The sequence below is a fragment of the Hemicordylus capensis genome, chromosome 10 (genome assembly GCF_027244095.1).
Source record: "Hemicordylus capensis ecotype Gifberg chromosome 10, rHemCap1.1.pri, whole genome shotgun sequence".
NCBI lineage: Eukaryota > Metazoa > Chordata > Lepidosauria > Squamata > Cordylidae > Hemicordylus > Hemicordylus capensis.
Genome location: NC_069666.1, coordinates 16,328,094 through 16,351,686, shown reverse-complemented (window position 1 = coordinate 16,351,686; position 23,593 = coordinate 16,328,094). Strand labels below are relative to the sequence as shown.

General features: G+C 46.6%; 2 protein-coding genes and 1 non-coding gene across 3 annotated transcripts in view; 2 read left to right on the top strand and 1 right to left on the bottom strand.

Annotated features, from left to right (window-relative positions):
• The window catches only part of ZNF592 (zinc finger protein 592), a 47,604-nt gene extending 39,966 nt beyond the window's left edge, over nucleotides 1-7,638 (top strand). Inside the window, exons 7-9 of the mRNA XM_053272843.1 lie at nucleotides 365-477; nucleotides 3,974-4,109; nucleotides 5,288-7,638. Coding sequence (XP_053128818.1) covers nucleotides 365-477; nucleotides 3,974-4,109; nucleotides 5,288-5,782 — 744 coding nt within the window. The 3' untranslated portion in view covers nucleotides 5,783-7,638. The remainder of the gene's footprint in view (nucleotides 1-364; nucleotides 478-3,973; nucleotides 4,110-5,287) is intronic.
• A 5,517-nt stretch (nucleotides 7,639-13,155) lies between these two features.
• SEC11A (SEC11 homolog A, signal peptidase complex subunit) lies at nucleotides 13,156-23,141 on the top strand. Its single transcript, XM_053273154.1, has 6 exons — nucleotides 13,156-13,312; nucleotides 14,966-15,075; nucleotides 17,717-17,866; nucleotides 19,150-19,269; nucleotides 20,365-20,422; nucleotides 22,873-23,141. The coding sequence occupies exons 1-6, from the start codon at nucleotides 13,262-13,264 to the stop codon at nucleotides 22,921-22,923; spliced, it is 540 nt and encodes a 179-aa protein (XP_053129129.1). The 5' UTR covers nucleotides 13,156-13,261; the 3' UTR covers nucleotides 22,924-23,141.
• Nucleotides 18,773-18,844, bottom strand: TRNAA-GGC (transfer RNA alanine (anticodon GGC)). The gene has a single exon. It is a non-coding gene; the product is annotated as a tRNA-Ala (tRNA).
• Nucleotides 23,142-23,593: the final 452 nt, after the last annotated feature.

Genomic DNA, 23,593 nt, shown 5'->3' with positions numbered 1-23,593 from the left:
ATGTTGGCCTACAACTCCCATAATCCTTGGCTACTGGCCACTGTGGCTGGGGATTGTGGGAGTTGTAGTCGAAAAACACCGAGCGGGGGGCAGGTTGAGCAGGCCTGCCTGAAAGGCACACCTGGCCAGGACTTTGAGGTGTGTTTTACTCTGTATCTAAATATGTGCATCTCAACAACCAAGACTGCATGGCAAGTCCATTCTCTTCACATTGGATGAAGGGGCCCTCTGCTAATTTGCAAACCCAGACAGTGCAGGTCCAAGCCCCTCACTACTCACTTCATCATTCTTTTGCACAAATTAAGTTAAAATGCAATGCCGTTTGCTCTCTCTGTCGAAATGAATTCTTCTCTACCTTTGTTAGAATGTGAAGAGGTATCCTTGCCGGCAGTGTGAGCGGTCATTCAATGCCTCCAATAGTCTGCGCAGACACACTCGCAATAATCATGACACAGCAAAGAAAGTGTATACTTGCTGGTGGGTACACACTTTTCCTTTTCTGAAATTTGTACGGAAAGCTAAAGCGCACTTTGTAATGGCTCATATCTGCTGCTGCTGTTTATTTGAGAACATAATTTGATCCTGTGCTGGTGAAAGTAGATCTTTAGGTTTCCCAGCTCGATTGCATGGTAAGACTGTGGCATGTTAGGCATTAATATTGCAGGCATCAGGCTGTGCTCTGGGTAACTGTAGAATGGTTCCTGCATATCTGCGCTGAGCTTCTTGGACAGAAGACAGGATACAAATGAGGCTGATCCCTAAATACATTTCATGGGGGTCTGTTTGTGGTGGTTGATTGGCAATGGAACCTGGATGTACAGACGCTAGCTCTCTCTAATTATCCAGTGCAGAGGGTGATCAGCAAAGGAGGCACTCACTTACATACTCTGTTGGTGAGTCTTCCAGAGGCATGTGGCTGATCAGTGTTGGGGCTTAATATGGGACCCTGGCTCTGATTCGGCAAAGTTGCTCTGAGAGTCTGTTTGCCTTCAGGCAGAGCTTTATATCCAAGTCTGTCTTTTGTGTCAGTCATAAAGCAATTCTCTCCCACCCACCCCATTTCCAGGACATGACTCTGCATAGAAAGCCACCTCCTTCCAAGCTGATTTCAAGTGCAAAAAAGAGGGAGGGGGCTTTTTCCTTTTTTTTAAAGCACCAAGCAAACTTTTAATCAGATAACCATGCCTGGGTACTTGGAAGGGAAACAAAAATGCACACACACACTCACCTGAAGCCTGGGTGCAGGGGCAACAATCCACTTTTGTGGATCTAGAGCCAAGCAGATGTCTCAGTACAGGAGTGAAAGGTGGGGGAGGTGCAGGGAGAGAAGCAGAAATCCCCCACAGCAAAAAATAAAATCAAACCCAATCTTTAATTCAAAGTCACATTGCCCTCCGTTCTTTACTGACAACATATTTCCACACAAGACCGTGAAAGAAGATGAGTGTGAGGCATCTTAAAACAATTGGCCGTTAGAGCTAGGATTGGAAATTGTAATGGTTGGAGTTTCCAATACCCATGTTATGTGTTTTTTCTATTACATATTTTAAAATTACATTAAAAAAAGAAAGAAAGAAACAATGCTTTTCTCTCCTTTTTTTTTAATTGAAGTAGTAACTTTGGCCAAGAAGGCAGAATAATTCTGAGCAGAGACGGACTACGTTATGTACTGTGTATCTGGCAATTTAGTCTTGAAACATTTAACTCCTACACTTCGTGGGCCCTTGAATTCCTGCTTCCTTTGCAGTTCCCACCAAGTCACAGACACAACAGATGCAAAAAGCTGGGCCTTTAGCATTTTCCCAGGGTAAACTTGTCTTTATTTTCTTTGAGAAGGGAAGCAGCTCTTATCCTCTCCCTGTGGCAGACAAGGTTATGGTGATCTGCAAGTTGAGCCAAGGTCACATCTGAGGGAGCATTAAAACTGACCCTCAAACTAGGCAAATTGCATTTTACACCAGCACATGTGTCACCCACACATGATTGCCAGTTAATAGTAATGTGGGGATGGGGAGGCATTTATAGAGCAGAATTGGAGGGCAAGGGGAGTGCCCCCACTGATTCTCTCTTAACAGCCTCCTTCCTCCACCCCCCACACTTATTTCTAATCATTTTTACTAGCTGGGTAAAAATTAGAGGGATGGGTTTGGGGAGAGGATCAAATGGAGGAAGGCTTAAATCCCTCTATGCACTGATTCTCCCTACAAATGCTCAGTGATACTTCCTGTGAGCTCCTATATATCAGAACAGAGAACTGGTTTCCAGTGAGGTATCCTGGAAACACAGAGTGCAGTCAGTGACTGACTAGTGTTCTAAATGTCCCTGAGTTGTCCATTTCTTGAGGGTTGCCCTCTGATGATACTAAAACATGGCAGATGTTCAGACAGTTTTGAAAGCAGGATGCAGTGAACCCAGCCAGCCTCCCAACCAGCTCTGTATCTTAAACAAAATGTTGGTGGTTCATCAGATTCCAGAGGAGCAGTCCTGTTAACAGCAAAAACAGTCTTGTACCTTAAAGACTAACAAATGCATTGCAGCATAAGGTTTTGTGTGCACAAAGTATGATCCTCAGTGGGCATATGTTGTAATAATTGAGAGAGATCATATTTTCCAATAAAATGTTGAATTCAAAGATAACAAAAGCTCCATTTAGATGATCCTCCAAACCATGTTTTGGGAGACCTGAAAGCAACCTCCAGGCCCAGATACTCTTCCTTCCTCTTTTCTTGAGTGCAGCTTCGCTTTCAGTTTAGCATGACCAGATTCTTTCATATCCAAACTCTGACTAGTGCTTGTGATAGTGTTCAGTTCTGGTGTGCAGGGCAAGTGCTGGATGAACACTGAAATGCAAATTGAAACTGGGGACGGGGCCGTAGCTCAGCGGTAGAGCATCTGCTTTGCATGCAGAAGGTTCCAGGATTAGTCCCTGGCAGCATCTCCAGGTAGAGCTGGGAGAGCCTCCTGCCTGAAACCGTAGGAAGCCCTAGGAACATAGGCTTGTTCACCTGGCTGAGGATTGTCTACACAGACTGGCAGCAGCTTCTCCAAGGTTGCAGGCAGGAATCTCTCTCAGCCCTCTCTTGGAGATCCTGCCAGGGAGGGAACTTGGGGCCTAGATGCTCTTCCCAGAGCGGCCCCATCCCCTAAGGGAAATACCTTACAGTGCTCACACTTCTAGTCTCCCATTCATATGCAACCAGGGCAGACCCTGCTTAGCAAAGGGGACCATTCATGCTTGCTACCACAAGACCAGCTGGCCTTCCTTAAGAGAGCCACTGCGGGTCATTGTAAACCAGACTGTGCTAGATGGACCAATGGTCTGCCTTGCTACAAGGCAGCTTCCTATGTTGCTAAAAAGCTGTGCAGAAGCAGGAAAGTGGAGGTGGTACATGAGATCACAGCTAGTTTCCAGTCCCCCAAGTTAGGGTTTGGAAAATCATCTGCACTGAGCCAAGGAGTCCTGATGCACCTGCTTTGTGGCATAAGATGTTGTGGACTGAAGCCCACTTCATCAGGTGTAATTTGAATTCAAACAGTGTACTCCGGGTTAGTGTGCTACACAGAAACTGCACCTGACTGTTCCATGTGTTCTGTCAGTGGTTCTTCAGAGCGGCTTAAAAAATAAAGGTGTCTTATATTCCAAAAACACACATCAAATGCACAGTTTCAACATGCAAGCATGCAACTCTTCAAATATTGTAGTGGGTATCAAAGGTGATTAATTAGTAGGAGAGAGTTTGAGTCTGTATATTCTTTTTACAGCAGTCTACACTGTGTTTTTAATATTCCAATGCCATCAGTGTACAGAGCATTTTATGGAGTTACAGAAGTAACAGGACCCTGGTCCTGAGGACCTCACAATCACCATGGAGAGAGAACAAAGGGAGCAGTAGAAGAGAGGGAGAGGATGGTAAAAGAGGATGGACAGGAGCAAACTCCTAACAATGATCTTGTCTTTCTTTGTGTTGCGAAGGTACTGCACAGATGAAGTTCAGACGTTTTCTCAGCCATCAATGCTGGAGAGTCACATCAGTCTCATGCATGGCATCAAAAACCCAGACCTTTCCCAGATATCCAAAGCTAAAGCTCCAGCAGAAGATTCGATAAAAGTAATCTACAATGCTTTACTTGTGTGCTCTCTCTCCTCCTCCCACCTCCTGTTTTGTTCTCTAAGAACTGTTCTTATGCTGTATATGGTCCATTGAAATCCATATTCAACTTTCCCTTTTCATGAGGACTAAAACTATCTCTGTCTATCTGTCTATCTAAGCTGAATCTCCAGGGTGTTTCTGGAAGTTGCCAGACCTCCCTTTAAAGGCTAGCCTATTTATCTTGATTTGTAGCGGAAATATCAGCCATCCTGTGCCTGTCTGACTACTGTGAATTAGCTTCACAGGGGATGCAACTCCGTGTCATGGTCATCAGTTCCAGGAGTTTGCCAGCTGAAGACCTGGGCACTGACACCCACAAGTGATAGAGAATTCAAGAAACTAAGTTAACCTTGACAGTCGAGTTATTTAAATGGGAGTTCACCAGGCAAACTGTGATCAAAGATGAAACTGGGGTGTGTTTGACACTAGTAGATGGGAAATGTTCAGCCTGGGATACAAAGAAAATGTATGAGCAAAAGAATGAGCAATGAATAGCATTAATTGCTCATCTCCCCCCCCCCCGATTATTCTCCAAAATAATGGGGTGGGGTGGGGAATAATGGGGATAAATGAGCAATTAATACTATTCAGAAACTCTTTCAGCAACTTCAGTTGCTTTTCTAACAAAGTATCAAGAGACGACAGTTTTGCTAAATGTATTTATTAGTTATATTTATCCAATTTTTTTTACTGCCTAATATGTACATCTCTAGGCTCTGCTAAATATGGCTCCACTCTCCCCAAAGGCAGCTCCGTTTATTTTTGTGTAGATGTATGTGGGGTTTGGTGAGTTGGGGCTTTGTCCGGTCCACCATGGGTGGCACGTTAGTGGGATTCATACAGAGCTCTGTGTTTATACGGTGCCTTCATGGTGCAGCTGCACAGGGGTGTGTGGGCATTATGCCAGGGCTAAGTGTATTCCGTGACCAGTTGCAGTGGGGAGGCTGTGTGGGGTTCAGGAGACGTTCACTCCCCATAATGACCTGGTGTGCTGAGTTCCTGGGGGCAAGGGAAATGGAGTATTATCCTGTGAGGGGTGCTCTCTGTGTGAATATTAGGTCCATGGTGGATTGGATGAAGCCTTTGCTGTGCAGCGTGGTACAATAAAACCATGCTTGTTTCTTTATTTTTGGTAGGCAAAATCTCCAAAGAGGGTATCCACAGATGGCTTGGAGCAAATGAAATCTACAGCAGCAGGATCTGAGGATCCCCCCGCAAAAAAACTGAAGGCACACTGGAAATGTGCAAAATGTGGATTTGCTACAGCCAGTGACACTGAATTTCAGGAACACATACCTCGGCACAAGTCAGACAGCTCCACTTTTCAGTGCCTGCTCTGTGGCTTGTGTTATACGTCTCACATCTCTCTGAATAGGCACCTCTTCATTGTTCACAAAGTAAAAGATCCAGAGGAGGAGCAGGAGCAGGAGGAGCAAGAACCAGAGAATGAAAAAGAGGGGCTAGAAACTGAGTCAAACGAGAACGGACTTGTAGAATCTAACAGCGAGACAAGCGTTGCAGAAGAGGAAGGAGGTGGTTCAAAGAGCAAAGACTGTGAGCGGGATTCCACAGCGTGTGATGTCGGGAAGCCCAACTCTCAGAACAAACGTTCAAAGTCTCCAAACGTTTGAGTGTGCATTTTTGCCTCCCCTACAAGGTTGATTGCAGACGGCGGACATTCTTAAATATGCTGTCGGGTTTCGTGAAGTGGGCTCTGCATTCCATTCACTTTAATCAGTAAGGGAAATTTTAAAAAAAACAAAGCAACTGCCACATCCCTGTCGCATTGCATATGTAACAGATGTGAGAGGAAGAGAAAGGGAATGTGTGGTGGTGATGATGTCCAGCTGAACCATGACCTGAAGCTTCAGGGTAAGGAGCACTTTTCTGCGTCCCCACCCCCCAGAACAAAAGGAACTCTCAGTGCCACGCAAGGCTCCCTGCCAACAGCTCAGTCTCACTTTTCCTTTTCTCCTTTTTCACGAGTATTGTCTTCTGGCCTTTTCCTTCCTTGTCCAATTGTACCAAGTTCTCTCTGTCAGGACGACACAAGCCTATGTTAAGCCTTTGGGGTTTTTGTTTTGAGCCACTGAGGTTTCACTGCCCTAGAATCGTGTCACATGCCACCCTTAACTTTTCAGCCAGGCCACAGATAAGCTCAAAATACGGTTTTGTTTTTAATTTGGAACTCTTTAGAAAAGATCTGTTTCAATATTAGTAAATCATCTTCCCCCCAAACTTGCACAAGCACGATTTTATTGGGTGTGTGTGTGTGTGTGTGTGTGTGTGTGTGTAGTCAAGCTGTGTCCACCCCTAAACTGGTTGCACCATTGCAATGAGACCTCCAGTGTTGGGAGCTCTCCCGTGCTCAGAACACGGCCGGGCTGCACTGGCACTCATGGCAAGCTGAAGCAGAAAATCATCCCCTTGAGAAGTTGCTGTCGCGGATGGTCTGGCCGTGTTGCCCAAGGCCTGTGCCCCCTTCCCCACTGAGCAGATAGCCATTTAATAAGAATCGAGGCCCATACATATGAAATGTCTGCATCAGCAAGCATCTACACCAGGGATTCTCAAAGTTGGGTCCCCAGATGTTTTTGGACTTCAACTCCCATAATCCCCAGCCCCAGTGGCCTTTGGTTGGGAACTATGGGAGTTGAAGTCCAATAACATCTGGGGACCCAACGTTGAGAATCCCTGATCTACACTATGGGAAAAGACAGAGGAGGGCTTGCTTCCATGACTGAAGATCCTCCTTTTTGTAGGGCTAGCTTATCCTTCTATGGCAGTTCCTCCTGTTGCTGTAACAGCCAGAGCAGAGTTGCCCTGTAAGACCTTCAGTCACGTGAAAAGATGTTGTAGGAGAAACTGCAGGAAGGACCACCTCTCTGTTCCATACCCCACACGGCTTGGTCAATGTCCCATCAGTGTTTCGGCAGGGAGCATTCCAGACTCACGGTGAAGCAAGGAGAAGAGAGTGGTCAGTACCAAGAATGTTTGCTCACGGAGAAATCACGGCTCCGTCCGCTTCAAGTGCTCAGACTCTTTCGATAGCACATCGCCCCATCTAGCACATCTGGCTGGAGGTTGGTTTCCATACAGTCGCATTGACCATCTGTTCCATTTTTTCCTCATGCGTGCTTTTCTCATGCTTTGTGTAATATTACTTTTTATACGGTTTTTTTTTAATGTTTGAGTCAGAATCCTGCTCACTGTTTACTATAAATAATTTAAAAAAACCTATTTATCTTATTGCATTTGAATTGCTGACTTTCTCGTCTGAACGTGTTTTGATAAAACCCTTTGTATTTTTTGATACTGTGTACATTTAGTATAGGGAATGTTTTACAAGGTAGCCTAGCTAAAGTAACAATAGCAGGGGGGTAGGGGTCACTCCCAAGCCATCACATATCTATTTAATCTGCAGTGGCATCTGTGCCTTGCTATAATGTTTACTTCAAAGTATTTCAAATAAAACCATCTAACAATGTGTGGCTGCTGGGCTCCATTCTCTAAGACTGTGGTTCTCCCAAAGGGGAGGCAGGCTTCTATGAGGAAGCAACAGCTCCTTCCTGACCCCTCATGTCCATGTTTGGGGGAATACAAGTGGGAAATAAGAAGGGTAGATAACTAATTAAAGGTAAAGTGTGCCGTCGAGTCAGTGTGGACTCCTGGTGACCACAGAGCCCCACGGTTGTCTTTGGTAGAATACAGGAGGAGTTTACCATTGCCTCCTCCCTCACAGTGTGAGATGATGCCTTTCAGCATCTTCCTATATTGCTGCTGCCCGATACGGGTGTTCCCCATAGTCGGGAAACATACCAGCGGGGATTTGAACCGGCAACCTCTGGCTTGCTAATCAAGTCATTTCCTCGCTGCGCCATTAGGTGGCTTAGGTACCTAATTACAGTACCGAAATACAGAAAACAATAAAATACCTGGTTGATAAGATGTATTGTACAAGAAGAAGAAGAAATACATAGGTAAGAGATGGACAGACAATATAAGTGGCCCAATAGGTGGTAATACAATTGACAACATGCTGAGATGTATAGCCCTCAAAGTTTCGAAAGCTGCTTCAGTCAAATGAAATCTCCAATATATCAGTCACTATATTACTGGTTATAATTGTACTCGCATATCAGAGTCCTTCTCAAATCAAAAAGGGTGCTAGTGATCTTGAGGGCCACTCAATATATTAGCAATCTCTTACTCAGACTTCCAATGAGGTTGTTAGTCATGCTTTCAAATGGACTTCTGTTGTCTTTTCAAGAAGCAGAACTTAATAGAGCCAGCGTGGTGTAGTGGTTAGAGTGCTGGACTAGGCCCGGGGAGACCCGAGTTCAAATCCCCATTCAGCCATGAAACTAGCTGTGTGACTCTGGGCCATTCACTTCTCTCTCAGCCTCACCTACTTCACAGGGTTGTTGTGAAAGAGAAACTCAAGTATGTAGTACACCGCTCTGGGCTCCTTGGAGGAAGAGCGGGATATAAATGTTGTAATAATGATAATGATAATAATAATTTGCGACGATATCTATAATAACCAACAGTATTGATGATAAAATTCAGCCATCCCAGGTCCTTGGGAAGGACTTGATGTCTGGATAAAACAAACCAGTCATTAACACCTGTCTGACTGTGTAAACAAGAGATGATGATGATGATGATAATAATAATAGTGCCTTACACCTCCAGTGGCTCCCAGTGGCCTTACAGGTATCGTCACAAAAACAAAGTTGGTCTCCAAACTTCTTCTCCTAATACAGTAAGTAGTGCTGCTCCCTGTGAGTTTACAGAAATAATGTAATTAGTAAAAGCCAGCAGTCCACCTCTGCTTCTCCCACGTTGGCTGTTCTCACAACCCTAAATGGAGCTTAGCCAAGATAGGAGAGCCATGTGTGCGCTCAACGGGCAGTCATATGTTTGCAAAGATCAAGACAGGAGATGAGGAGTGTAACTGTATGACTGCTGGGAGCTGGATAGGATTGATGTGCATTCTCCCGAGAAATGGTTCTGTGTTGGCAAAAATTGAGGTAGACCGTTTCCACGTTACATCCAAATCGGCGCGCCTCCCTCTCCCTCTCCCACCCAGATACTGTTAACCTACACTATTTGTGGAGAGGAGAACTGGTCTTGTGGTAGCAAGCATGACTTGTCCCCTTAGCTAAGCAGGGTCTGCCCTGGTTGCTATGAATGGGAGATTAGATGTGTGAGAACTGTAAGATATTCCCCTTAGGGGATGGAGCTGCTCTGGGAAGAGCATCTAAGCTCAAAGTTCCCTCCCTGGCAGCATCTCCAAGATAGGGCTGAGAGAGATTCCTGGCTGCAACCTTGGAGAAGCCGCTGTCAGTCTGTGTAGACAATACTGAGCTAGATAGACCAATGGTCTGACTCAGTATATGACAGCTTCCTATGTTCCGAAATCTCTCCCCTTCTATGAACTCATTGAGTGACCTCAGGCAGGCCTCTCCCTCCTTATTACAGGTTTGTAATGGTTGTAAGGATTACAAGAAGAACAACTAATGAAGCACTTCAGCACTCAAAAGTGCTATATTGTAGTACGGTATTGTAGTTCATGCCACAGTAAAGAAGAAGCCACAAGACTTTCCTTTGCATTTTCTCCCAAGCAAATCTGTCTTCTATGAGCTTAGCATAGTGGTTTCAGCTGGCAACTCTTCCTTTGGAGGATCGCCTTAAATTCAATATTAATATGTAACCCTCTCTTAATATTACATTGTCTGTTGCTCAACCCAAACCAGGGGTGGATTAAGCTATTTGCTGCCCATAGGTGACCAGAGATTTGTGGCCCGGTAAAGGGCTTGGGGGTGTGTGTGGATTAAATCTACTTTTAATACATTTTCAGCCCATTTTGGCCCTCAGGTGCACATGCGCAGAGGCCCCAAATGGGCTGGGAATGGCCCGACGTGTCATTTGGTTTTAAAACCACAAGGAGTGGTTTTAAAGCCGAGAGCTCCTAGTGGGTCTGCCTGCCTGCCTGCCTCCCAAATCATGACAGGGTTAGGGAGGCAGGCAGGCAGACCCACTAGGAGCTCTCGCCACCTTTGCACAGTGGCGGCTTTAAAAGTTTTCAAAGTAGATTTAACTTTCCCCTGCCCCCCCCCCCAAGTGCAAGTGGCAGATTAATACATAGGCAAATTTGCCGCTCCTTACAATTTGCTGCTGTAGGCAAGTGCCTCCTTTGCCTCTGCATTAATCCACCACTGCCCCAAACTGAGCTCCCTGTACTGTCATATACCACCTCTTGGAAGTTCCTTCTTTTATTTCAGTCAGATTATTAATGGTTTATCATGAGAACTATCTATGCCAATTATGTACAAGGCCAAATGTTACTGTTACTGCATTTCATTGTGTAACTCCACTGCAATGGGTGAGTTGGTGCGAGACAAAAAGATGGTTCAATAAACAAGCAAGAGTGTCCACCACATTGACAACAGCATCTTGACTGGAGGAGGATTTCTGGTTTCGAAAATGGTGAAACAGTTACAAGTGATCATATTTTAAAGAGTTTATGCAAAATACAGTCATATTTCATGATCCCCTACAGATACCAAATTTCGCACAAGCAATTCTGCCACTGAAATTAGCTGAATGCACTACTTTTTACAGTGGGATATGCTGGGTGAAAGATCTAAATTTTTTATATTTTTAGTAGAAATTATGAATATAATATCTTAACTGTTATTGTTCAACAGGCTTTTAACACTCAATAATTCTAAACATAACAGATCAATAATTGAAAAGTGGCATCATGCCCAAGAGAAGCAGACCTTTCTGAGATGCAAATTTATAATTTATTTATTTATTTATTTATTTGAAATATTTACCTCCCGCCCCTCCAGTGCACTACTGCTCAGGGTGGTTCACAACAAGACAGACGCAAGATACAATAAAAGTAATAAAATTAACTAAATTAAACAAAAAAAGTTGTCAGATTAAAAACCACAATCATTATTAGGTTCAAATTAAAGGTTATTTTAAAAGCTAAAAACTGAAAATTATAAAAAGCTAAAGAACCTACTAGATATAACCAAAAAACGGAGCATTGAAAAGCCACCTTTAAAAAGATGTGTTTTAAGGTGTTTTATAAAAACACTGAGGGAGGGAACATGGCGAAGCTCTTCAGCTGAGGGGCCAAAACCGAAAAGGCCCTGCCTCTAGTCCCTGCCAACCGGATCTCTGTTAGTGATGGGGTCATGAGCAGGGCCTGAGATGAGGTGCTGAGGGCCCTGGCAGATTCATATTGGCAAATGCAGTCCGACAGATACCCCAGCCCCAAGCCATGTAGGGCTTTAAAGGTCAATGCCAGCACTTTGAATCTAGCCCAGAAGCGGACTGGTAGCCAATGAAGCTAACGCGGAATGGGTGTAATACTCGTGAAGTGACTTGCACCCATGAGCATCTTTGCAGCAGCATTCTGGACCAGCTGAAGCTTCTGAGCAGTCTTCAAGGACAGCCCCACGAAGAGTACATTGCAGTCGACCAATCTAGATGTTACCAACGCATGAGGTCAGGTCCGACTTCTCCAAGTAGGGTCACAGCTGGCGTACCAGCCATGGTTATGAATAATGAATAATGTTTGAAGTTGAAATCCTACAAACTTGAAACTGTTTTTAGTTCCCTTTTGCAAGCACATTAATAAAAAAAATATATTACATATATTTAGCTTCTTGAACTTTCCTGTAAATGTAATCTACACACATGACTTTGCCCGGTCAGTGAAGGACCTCTCCTCCTAGTATGCTAATAAAGTTGCAACAAACACTTAATATTCCTGATTCCACTCTACTGCCTTGTCTTTTGCATACCGCAACTCTTTTCCCTTGGATTCTACACAATGCAGACTTTCTGGATTGCAACAAGGATTGCAATTGCTCCAAAAACCAACTCTGCCAGTCACCATGCAAAAGAAAGGACCGGGCTGGCACTAGTAAAGGTAAAGTGTGCTGTCAAGTCAGTGTCAACTCCTGGTAACTACAGAGCCCTGTGGCTGTCTTTGGTAGAATACAGGAGGGGTTTACCATTGCCTCCTCCCACGCAGTATGAGATGGTGCCTTTTAGCATCTTCCTATATCGCTGCTGCCTGATATAGGTGTTTCCCATAGTCTAGGAAACACACCAGCGGGGATTTGAACCGACAACCTCTGTCTTGCTAGTCAAGTCATTTCCCCGCTGCACAGTTAGGTGGCTAAGCTGGCACTGGTGCAGCAGGGGAATTCCATCCCTTCATGCTGGCTCCAGGATTCCCAGCACGGCCTTCCCATCATCCCAGAGACTGTGGACAGGATGCCAAGCTCTGCCAGAGGGCCAAACCACCCGCATGACCCTGAGATGCAGCTGACTTCTAGGAAATCTAGTAGGCAGAGATGGGAAAATACTAGAGTGGCCATCTAATTAGGAGCCTCTGGGACAGGGATCCCTCTTATTTATTTATTATTTTTCTGTGTAAACTGCCCTGAGCCATTTTTGGAAGGGCGGTATAGAAATCAAATAAATAAATAAATTGAAATAAACAGCAGCAGCCGCCAGTAGTTACACCAGGACAATAGCTGGATTTGGGGCCAGGAAACAAATGGTTACTTTTCTGAAAAAAAGAAAAAATAAATGTCCGTTTGTCAGCCTTGTGTTATTTTACGAGCCCGATTAATTGTTTTACAATATTTAGGACTGGCAATATCGATCATCTTTTCCACCCCTATTCGATTAGAGACTAACCATGCTGCGGAGAACTAACCATCTCTTCCTCTTAACACACAACGCTGGTAGCTAGTCTTGTAGGAATACAGATCAAGGGGATCTTCCTCTACTCCTGCTTGGTCTACTGTGTAAACAAAAAAACTGGCTTGGAAAGATCGCTACATATTTGCACCTACTAGCTTCCCCCATCCCGGTAAGAGTCAAATCGGGACCGGAAGTGAAGGCTGTCGAAGCACTCGTTCGCCTGTGTGTGTCGATATAGCCTCTTTGGCCTAGGGCCTTCCTAGCCGGGAAACTCTATGGTCTCAGAGTCCGGTCTGGACGGAAATACCAAGTGGTAACCGGAAGCGGAATCGCGGAGCTCCTGTTCTCCCGGCGCCCGCGTCTTCCCGGTGATGTTGTCTCTGGACTTCTTGGACGATGTTCGGCGGATGAACAAGCGGCAGGTGGGGGCTCCGGACTCGGTGCTTGTGGCCCTGCGTGGGGTGGGGTGGGGAGGGGGGTCTCCGCAGCCTTCTCCCGTTCCCTCCCCTCCCCGTTCTTCCTCGCTGCACAGGAGACGCAGGACTCGTGGCCACCTCGAGCCGAGCAGGGACCCAGGAGGATAGGCACTAGCAACAGCCCCTGGAGGGATGCTGTGCTGGGGATGGATAAGGCCAGTTGTTCTGCCTCCACTCAATAAAGAGAATCACCACTTTTTAAAAGGTGCCTCTTTGCTCAGATGGTGTTGCTGTGGAGGAGCTTGCCGAGCTCTATGACCCCATCCCTAAAGGTGGCACGCGTGGGCCTCCCATCCAGCCACTGGCCACACCAAGATCTGCTTCGCTTCAGCAAGGTGGCTGTGTCGTGTGTCCTCACACCATGCTTTGGAACCCAAGGTCTTTTCCAACTCTGTCTGGAGATGCCAGGGATTGAAGCCAGTCTCTTTCACTGAGCTATAGACTTGCCCCTAACCTCTTCACACTGCACATAATTTAACTTAAGGAATACTCTGACACAGTATGCTGACTAGCCTGATCTAATGTATGTTTGTTTAGAAGTGGGCATGCTTCCATAGCGGAGTGGTAGGGCATTTTGTATGCAGAAAGTTCCAGATGCAATCTCCATTTCTCCAAGTATGTTGGAGGAGAGCTGGTCTTGTGGCAAGTATGAATTGTCCCCTTTGCTAAGCAGGGTCTGCCTGGTTTGCATTTGAATGGGAGACTAGATGTGTGAGCTCTGTAAGAAATAGCAATAGCACTTACATTTATATACCGCTCTATAGCTGGAAGCTCTCTAAGCAGTTTACAGTGATTTAGCATATTGCCCCCAACATTCTGGGTACTCATTTTACCGACCTTGGAAGGATGGAAGGCTGAGTCAACCTTGAGCCCCTGGTCAGGATCGAACTTGTAACCTTCTGGTTACAGGGTGGCAGTTTTACCACTGCGCCACCAGGGGCTCTTGAAATTCCCCTTAGGGGATGGGGCTGCTCTGGGAAGAGCAGAAGAGAGACTCCTGCCTGCAACCTTGGAGAACCCACTGCCAGTCTGTGATTGTGAGCCCTTCTGGGACAGAGATCCATCTTATTTATTTATTTTATTATTTCTCTATGTAAACTGCTTTGGAAACTTGTGTTGAAAAGTGGTATATAAATATTTGTTGTTGTTGTTCTACTGAGTCAGACCATTAGTCTATCTAGCTCAAGATTGTCTACTGTGACTGGCAGCAGCTTTCCAGAATTTCAGATGGGTCTTTCCCAGCCCTTCCTGGAGATGTCGGGAATTGAACCTGGAACCAGATGCTCTGCCACTGAGCTACCGGCCCACACAAATGAGCTGCAACCACAGTTTCTGGCAAAAGGGATTGTCTTCAGGGTTGTTTGTGTCTGAAGGAATCTGTGCATGCATATCTGTTTGTCTCTCTTTGCTGTATCCCAAATGCCCCCCCACCACCAATGTGCCCTGTAGCAGGGATTCCCAGATGTTGTTGACTACAACTCCCAGCATCCTCAGCTGCAGTGGCCTTTGGCTGGGGATTATGGGAGTTGCAGTCAACAACATCTGGGAATCCTTGTTACAAGGAACACTGCCCCTCACAGCTGTCCCTTCATTCCCCAGCTGTATTACCAGGTGCTGAACTTTGGGATGATCGTCTCCTCGGCGCTGATGATCTGGAAGGGGCTAATGGTGGCAACAGGCAGCGAGAGCCCCATCGTGGTCGTGCTTAGGTAAAACGATGCTGGGAAGCCCTGGGCAAGGCCGGGCTGGGGTGTGGGATTTCGATGGGAAATGCCGCTCAGATAGCCGGGATCAGGTCTCTGGTTTTGAGTCCTCCTCCAGAAATGACCTTGTGCCCAGGAGGGCAACCTGCCACAAACCTCTTGGTAGGAAGGGCACTCATACCTGGAAATATCTCACGTATGTAGATCAGCAGCATCTGGAGGAACCCAGGTTGGGAACCACTGATGTAGGTGTTAGCACCTCTGAGAAGGGGTGTGTAGCAGTGTTCCCTCTAACAGGGATTCCCAACTGTTGTTGACTACAACAGCGTGGTGTAGTGGTTAGACTGCTGGACTAGGACCGGGGAGACCTGAGTTCAAATCCCCATTCAGCCATGAAACTAGCTGGGTGACTCTGGGCCAGTCACTTCTCTCTCAGCCTAACCTACTTCACAGGGTTGTTGTGAAAGAGAAACTCAAGTATGTAGTACACCGCTCTGGGCTCCTTGGAGGAAGAGTGGGATATAAAATGTATGTATGTATAAATAAAACAAATCCCACGATCCACAGCCAAAGGCCATTGCAGCTGGGGATGCTGGGAGTTGTAGTCAACAACAGCTGGGAATCCCTGTTAGCGGGAACAGTGGTGTGTAACAATGCCATCCTTCTGCCTCCCAGAATACTGCTCTTCAAAAGTACATCACCTAGGGGGTGATGGTCTTTAAAGCAGATTTTGGTTGGACATCAGCAGGAATTTCTTTTGGTTGGACATCAGCAGGAATTTCCTATGCGTAAGGGCTGTAAGACTCTTACCGTCTGCCTGGTGCAGTGGTGAGCTCTCTTTTGAACCACTCTTATTTATTTGATTGATTGATTGATTGATTGATTGATTTCTATACCGCCCTTCCAAAAATGGCTCAGGGCAGTTTACACAGAGAAATAATAAATAAATAAGATGGATCCCTGTCCCCAAAGGGCTCACAATCTAAAAGAAATGTAAGATAAACACCAGCAGCAACAGTCACTGGAGGTCCTGTGCTGGGGGTGCATAGGGCCACTTACTCTCCCCCTGCTAAATAAAGAGAATCGCCATGTTAAAAGGTGCCTCTTTGCCAAGTTAGCAAACTGTTGAACTGATTTAGATCACATTTCATGCAGAATAATCTCAAAGCCACGAGTGATTTAGACCTGTAAGGAAATCACTGAAAATAGTGTTCCTGTCTATATGCCCCCTTCCACATACTGAGGAACTTCTAAGGATGGAACTTAAAGAAGGAGCTGACTTACCCTTTGTTGCTCCTGAGGGCAGGATTAGGACCAGAGGGTTGAAATGACGAGGAAGCAGGTTTTTAGTTGTGAAGACACAAGGACTTGTAAATGTTTCTTTTGGGAGTGATCATGGTGCCACTTTTCTGTGGGTTTGTTCCCCGACTTAGTGGGAGAGGCCCATGCAGTCAGCCAGCCTTTCCTCCTTGTGGCCTTGAAACATTACAGCAGTGTTGTGGGGCAGACAGTGGGAGAGTCTGAGGAGCAACCCCTCACTTAAATTTATTTGGGGGGAGGAAAGGCCCTTTTGTGTGGGGAGATACAGGTTATTAGGTTTGGTGAAGGAAGTTTAGTAAAATGGAGGGGATGGGGTGGATCGGATTGGATCGGATCTGCTCCCCTAGATGAACCTTATGGAAAAGCAACTCCCACGGAACCAGCAGCTCCTGTCTCTCCATTAGAAGCCTTTCCTCGCTGAATATCAGAACAGCCCCGCTGGATCAGGCCCAAGGCCCGTCTAGTCCAGCATCCTCTTTCCCACAGTGGCCCACCAGATGCCTCTGAGAAGCCCACAGCAAAAGGTGAGGGCTTGCTCTCTCTCCTACTGTTACTCCCCTGCAACTGGTGTTGTGAGTGATCGTGCCTCTGAGGCTGGAGGTGGCCCATAACCACCAGACTAGTAGCTCTTGATAGACCTGGGTCTTAGCTCCTCACATCATCAAAAGCTACCATTGTTAGAAGTGGTATTACTGTAAGGAGACTTCACGTGGCTAAAATCAGTAGGTAGATGGTGCTTTGAGGCTTCCGTTTGCTTGCCTTCTTCCTCGGCAGAGTTTGATTATCGGGAGTTCTCGGAAGTTCCCCTCTTGTATCACTGATGGCTCATACAATGTACTCTTCTCCTTGTAGAGCTTGAAATGGGAGGCCAGAAGTGTGTGTGTGTGTCTCTCTCTCTCTCTGCCTCTTTCTTTGAATGTCAAGCTTGCCTGACGTCTGCAGGCATAGCACAAACCCAAGTAAACGTTGTAAAAGCTCATTGCCTTTCCTTGCACTGGATCAATCATTTAAAATGTCAAAAGGTTAAAGATTGTGGGTCACTTTGCCATTTCACAGACTCAGGCAATGGCCTAACAGGGGCCCGAGACAGGAAGGCTGGTGATGGAAAGAACAATTCTTCGCCCAGCACATACGAAACTGGCACCCTGAGAGTGTGTTTTGTGTTTGGGGTGAAGATTCTAGCTGTATTTCTAGGCTTGAAACTGATAACTGGTGGAGTGTGGATAACCCTCCTCCACTGGGCCTTTAGCTGTAGAGTTTGGCTGACATCATCTCCATGCAAAAGGCTGAGCTCTGACTCTTCTGAACTGATGTCTTTGTCTTTCAGTGGCAGTATGGAACCTGCATTTCACAGAGGAGATCTCCTGTTCTTAACGAATCGCATTGAAGAGCCAATTAGAGTGGGCGAAATTGTGGTCTTTAGGATAGAAGGAAGGGAAATTCCTATCGTGCATCGAGTTTTGAAGATTCATGAAAAGTACGTCTCGGTGCAGGTGGCGGCTTGAAAATGTCTGTTGCCACTTTGCGCTGTGATGGTGCTACAAATAGTCTGTGGTTGTCTTGGAAGTAACACAGGGAGCCATCTAGGTAGGGAGTGGGGGATTCTTCTTTAGGAAATGTTCTGATGGAATTCTGCTGCTGGGGAGGGGTGTGCTCCAATTTATCTAGCCTTTCCAGTTCTCTAATGACTGGGGAGTCGAAGCCCAGTCTCCTAATGTTAAACTTCTGCACTTGCCGTTAATAAAGTTTCACACACAGTGCTTCAAATCTAGGTTCAACGTGGGTTACCAACATCAGTGTGATTGTGTGAACCCACGCCAAGGTGGTTTATGACTCGCAGTGAATCTGAGATTCCTGCCTCAGCATGGGTTCACACAATCATGCTAATGTCAGTAACCCACATTAAACCTAGATTTGAAAGACATTGTGTACCAGGCCACTCAGTCATAAAACCCTGATTTATGGATATGCAGAGTAGTAAGACTTAGACTGCTCCTGTGACTAGTTGTGCTCCAGCAGATGATTCGTGCAAGACAAGTGGCGCTGAGTGCTAAATTATTCTCTGGCAATAGCAGAACCTGTTTTTCCAAGGGCATAATTTAATGTTTCCTACCCTCTAGGCTCATGTGAATGGCAAACTAGTGGGTGGGGGAGATGAGGACAAAGCCACCTGAAAAACATGTGCTCCATTCCCAACTCGAGCTTTTCCTTGTTTTGTTGAAAGCATGATACCCATCCTATAGGTATCTATGGCCTTAACATACATGGGAAGCTGCCTTATACCGAGTCAGACCATCGGTCCATCTAGCTCAGTATTGTCTACACAGACTGGCAGCGGCTTCTCCAAGGTTCCAGGCAGGAGTCTCTCTCAGCCCTATCTTGGAGGAGATGCCAGGGATTGAACCTGGAACCTTCTGCATGCCAAGCAGATGCTCTGCCACTGAGCTACAGCCCCATCCTCCAAGAATGTGTGTTGTGGTTCGAGGACAGGAAACAAAAGCATTTGCACATCCTGATGTCTCGACAGAGAGCAGGAACCACATGCCTGTCTGGGTGAGAAGATGCTCAGGTCATAGCCTCACTCCTGGAATTGCACCCACCTCAGCTTCTCTCCGAGACATGCATTAATTACGGCTCTGGCCCCTGCTGAGATCCAAAGCTGCTTGGTGCCGCTGGATCCACCCTGGAGTGTCGTAATATTCTCCTGCGGCTGCCGGTTCGCAGCTGATCCCTTCTGACTCTGTGCTTTTCCCCTGTAAGAGAGAACGGAGACATCAAGTTCTTGACGAAGGGAGACAACAATGCCGTGGACGACAGAGGCTTGTACAAGCAAGGGCAGCACTGGCTGGAGAAGAAGGACGTGGTGGGAAGAGCCAGAGGGTAAGCGGTGGGGAGCCCGCAGGGGTGGTCGATGACATGCCTTGCGTCCCTTCATGCCAAGCGCAGCCGCTGGTGTTCGTGCCCCTGCAGTGGTGCTCACCAAGGGCTATGTTTATCCTGCACATAGGAATGCTCCATAAGCAAGGCCTCTAGTTCAGTGGTGGAAGACAGGACGCTGCCTTCTACCAAGTCAGAGACCCTTGGTCCATCTAGCTCAGTATTGTCTACCCAGACTGGCAGTGGCTTCTCCAAGGTTGCAGGCAGGAATCTCTCTCTTGGAGATGCTGCCAGGGAAGGTACCTCAGATGCTCTTCCCAGAGCAACCCCATCCCCTAAGGGGAATATCTTACAGGGCTCACACATGTAGTCTCCCATTCAAATGCAAACCAGGTCACACCCAGCTTAGCAAAGGGGACCATTCATACCTGCTGCCACAAGACCAGTTGTCGTGGGGGCTGTGATGATGGGTTTGCTCACAGAGCAGCCTTTGGAACCCCTGGACTAGTCATCCCAGATGCCACTGTGGGTGGGCCTCCGCTCGTCCATGAGGACTGGAAAGACTGAGTCTTGACATTCTCAGGCAGTGTAGTAGGCGTTCCCAACCTGTGGTGGCCCAGATGTTGCTGAACTACAACTCCCATCATCCCCAGTTACAATTTATTAGGGCAACTCCCTAATCGGCCAATAATACCTTCGGCTGGTAGGCTGGTTCCTATGAAGGAGGGCCTTCTCTGTGGCCGCCCCTCTTCTTTGGAACACTCTTTTTTTCCCCAGATTCGTTCAGCCCCCTCTCTAGCTGCTTTTAAGGCCTTTCTTAAGACCTACCTGTTTCACCAGGCATTTGCCCTTTGTTTGTTTGTTTGTTTTTAAAATGGTATTAGTATTGTTGTTTTTCACTGCCTAGAGTCTTTGGAGGAGGCGATATATACAGAAAAATAAATAAATAAATAAATAAAATAATGTCAGCATCCTTTCTGGAAGGGAAACCAGAGTCTCATCCAGTCCAGAAGATGCATATTCAGGGGTAACGGCCGACCCACTAAAGCCACTGCTAAGACAGTATCTTAAACAGCCGACTTCTTGCTTTCTTTCCAGATTTGTGCCATACATTGGAATAGTGACCATTTTAATGAACGATTATCCCAAATTCAAGGTATGACCTCCTGTAAAACATATTGCTTTCCTTGGGGGAAAGAGAGTTTCTTGGGTACCAGGAGGGCGGGTCTCTCTAAAGCTGCTCCCCACAAAAGTGTCCCAGATCTTGCAGCTGGAACCTGGCTGGGCATTTGAATCTGTGCATGGTGACTTGCTTTTGCAATCTCTGAGCACCTGCAGAATGTGAGTGGCTCTTTTGAGATAAACGGTGGGTAGGAGTGGGGAGTGAGCAGGGAATGAGCATTGAGAGGGATGTTCAAGGAATGACACTTCTCGCCATTGAGATTTCTCACATCAGTTCGCCGTGAGAAATGGCCGTATACCAGAAGCACCAGTTGCTAGGAGGGCAACCGCCAGAGAAGGTTCTTGCCTCCATGCCCTGCTTGTGGGATTCCCAGGTGCTTCTGGTTAGCCACTGTGGGGAACAGGATGCTGGATGAGACGAACCTTTTGGTCCTGGAGGGCTTCTCTCATGTTCTTTTGGCTTCTAAAAAAAATGGGGGTATATTTTCTTCCCCTGCTAACTAGGCAAGAGGGCACCATTTTAAAGTGGTGATTTTATTGAGCAGCATGAGAGCAACTGGCCCTTTCCGTCCCCAGCACAGCATCCCTCCAGTGGCTGTTGCTGGTGTCTATCTTTATGTATGGTTTTAGACTGTGAGCCCTTTGGGGACAGGGAGCCATCTTTGTTTTTTAATTTCTCTATGTAAAGTGCTCTGGGAACTTTTGTTGAGAAGCGGTATAAAAACATTCGTAGTAGTAGTAAAGTGTTTCCACTGCCTCTGTAAGACCCAATTCTCACAATGGTGGCAAACCTTGTTGGGCTATACCATGTTAGACTGAAATTGGGGACTCGTAATGAAATGCTTCTTTGTGCAAAACATTTCTTGCACATAAAAATAGATGAGTGTGTCCAAGAGAAGGCTAGGCAAGGAACCTTCTCCTTAGTTTTCTATGTGGAGGGGACTTCTGGGTACAGTTCCACGATGGGAGGCCCCGCCACCCCTACACCTTCAGTCTGAACTGGAACAGTCCAGACACAGGTTTACTGCCCTAATGAAAATCAAAACCAAGACCTCTCTGGGGTATGATTTGAACCCGAGATCCAGACTTGTGTTGGAGTCCATGTTCCACACTGTACGTCACAACAGTGAAGTCATCCTACTACTTCTCAACAAAAGTCCTCAAAGTGGTTTACATTAAAAAATTAACAAATAATATGGTTCCCCGTCCCAGAAGGGCTCGCAGTATAAAAAGAAACAAAAGGCCTGGAGAGATGCTGTGCTGGGGTTGGACGGGGATAGTTGTTCTCCTTCTGCTAAATGGAAGAGAATCACCACTTCAGTTAGCAGGGGTTAATTCTACAGATGTGCACGAATCGTTTCGGTGCATCTAATTCGAGGCGCCTCCAATTCGAGTTCCCCCTGGCCGACACGGTTTTTGGGGGGTGCTTTAAATGGAGGGAAGCAGGTCCTACCTGCCCCTCTGTCACGCCGCCACCCCAGCGCGATCCATGCCAGACCTCCCTGCTGCTCTGTTCTTAGCAACACCGCTGTGCGGGAGCTTCCAGTCTGGTTGTCACGCAAATGGCATCTCTGTGTGTGTCTCAAGATGGCCATTTACATGACGACGCCAGTGGCGGGATGCTGGGAACAGGGAACTTCCTGTCCCCAAACAGGAAGCTCCTGCACAGTATCGTTGCTGAGAACGGAGCAGCAGGGAGGTCTGGCCTCGATAGCGCTGCGGTGGCGGCACAATGGAGGAGGCAAGGCCTGCCTCCCTCCATTTTAAAGCACCCGAGGCGCTTCGTGAACAACCTTTGATTCCCCCTCACCAAACCTAATAACCCATATTTCCTCCACCTGTCTTTCCTCCTCCGCAAAAAAAAATTAAGTGTGTAGTTTCCCCTCAAGCTTCCTCTCTGCCCGCACCCCTGTGTATGCATGCGTCTTGACTTCAATACACATGATGAAGACGATGGCCATTTTCAGTCAAAGGTTCACCAAGCCGTTGACACAGCAGAAGGAGCGAGAGAGGGGAATGAAGAAATAGTTCCCTGTCCCGAAAGGGCTTACAGCAGGGGTTCTCAACCTTGGGTCTCCAGATGTTGTTGGACTTCAGGTCCCATAATCCCCAACCAAAGGCCATTGGGGCTGGGGATTATGGGAGTTGAAGTCCAACAACATCTTGGGACCCAAGGTTGAGAATCCCTGGCTTACAGGCTAAAGACAAACCTAAGGTCGACGCCAGCCGCAGCCACCAGAGGGATGCTGTGCTGGGGGTGGATAGGGCCAGTTGCTCTCCCCCTGCGTTAAACCGTTTCATTTTAATAGGAGAGAGTCACTACTTGGCTTGACGTTTGCTCAGCCGGCAGTGCTATACTGTGGCTAGAATTTTGCGCACAGCCTCTGCCCTCACACTCACGGGGGCTGCTTCCGTCTCTTTCAGTACACCGTCCTCTTTCTACTGGGCTTGTTTGTGCTGGTCCATCGAGAGTAAGTCGCCGGGAAGAAGGCCAGGCAGAGGACCCAGAGTGCTTTGAGTAGACAGTGGGGTGCGATGGGCGTCCATGTCACTGCTTCTTAACAGTTTGGCTTTTTTGTTTTCTTTTCTACGGCTGTGTAACAGGAAGGTTGATCCCAGTATTTTGAACAGTTTGTCATATTTTAGCATTTTTGTACGTCGGTGAATTTTTATATTAAAACTTTTGAGTCAAAGCAGGTGTGGTGGCCTGTCTTTCTGCGTCCTCCACGTTCGTTCCCGCACTGACCGCATGAAGCTCTGTGGAGAAGAGGATTCCCGTTCTTTGCTCGGCCTCATCCGAGGGGGCTGGATCACTGGATGCGCATCATGTTGGGCACTGATGATCCCTCCTGTGAATTTTGATTTTAAAATCCACAGGCGTGTTGTCGCTACGGAAAACTCATTTGAGAGCCCCGGGGGCAGCCTTGAGTTCCAGATTTTGCATTTGAAAAATATTGCTGGTTCATAGCACAATGAAAAAGTCACTTTGCATGCCTTTTCTGAAATGAAAAGCTCCAGTTCAAAAGGCACATTTAACCAGGGATATCTTCTGCATATTGAAATTACCATTATTTACAAATGCCTAAAACCATTCAGCACTGTATAATACTTTTATGTGTTAGCCATCCCATGACAATTGTTCTCT

Bases quoted from the DNA above. Each gene is read 5' to 3' on its own strand.
- SEC11A (XM_053273154.1), top strand. From the start codon at position 13,262: ATGTTGTCTCTGGACTTCTTGGACGATGTTCGGCGGATGAACAAGCGG. The intron at 13,313-14,965 runs GTGGGGGCTCCG...TTCATTCCCCAG, and splicing joins GGCGGATGAACAAGCGGCAG to CTGTATTACCAGGTGCTGAA. The intron at 17,867-19,149 runs GTACGTCTCGGT...TTCCCCTGTAAG, and splicing joins GTTTTGAAGATTCATGAAAA to AGAGAACGGAGACATCAAGT.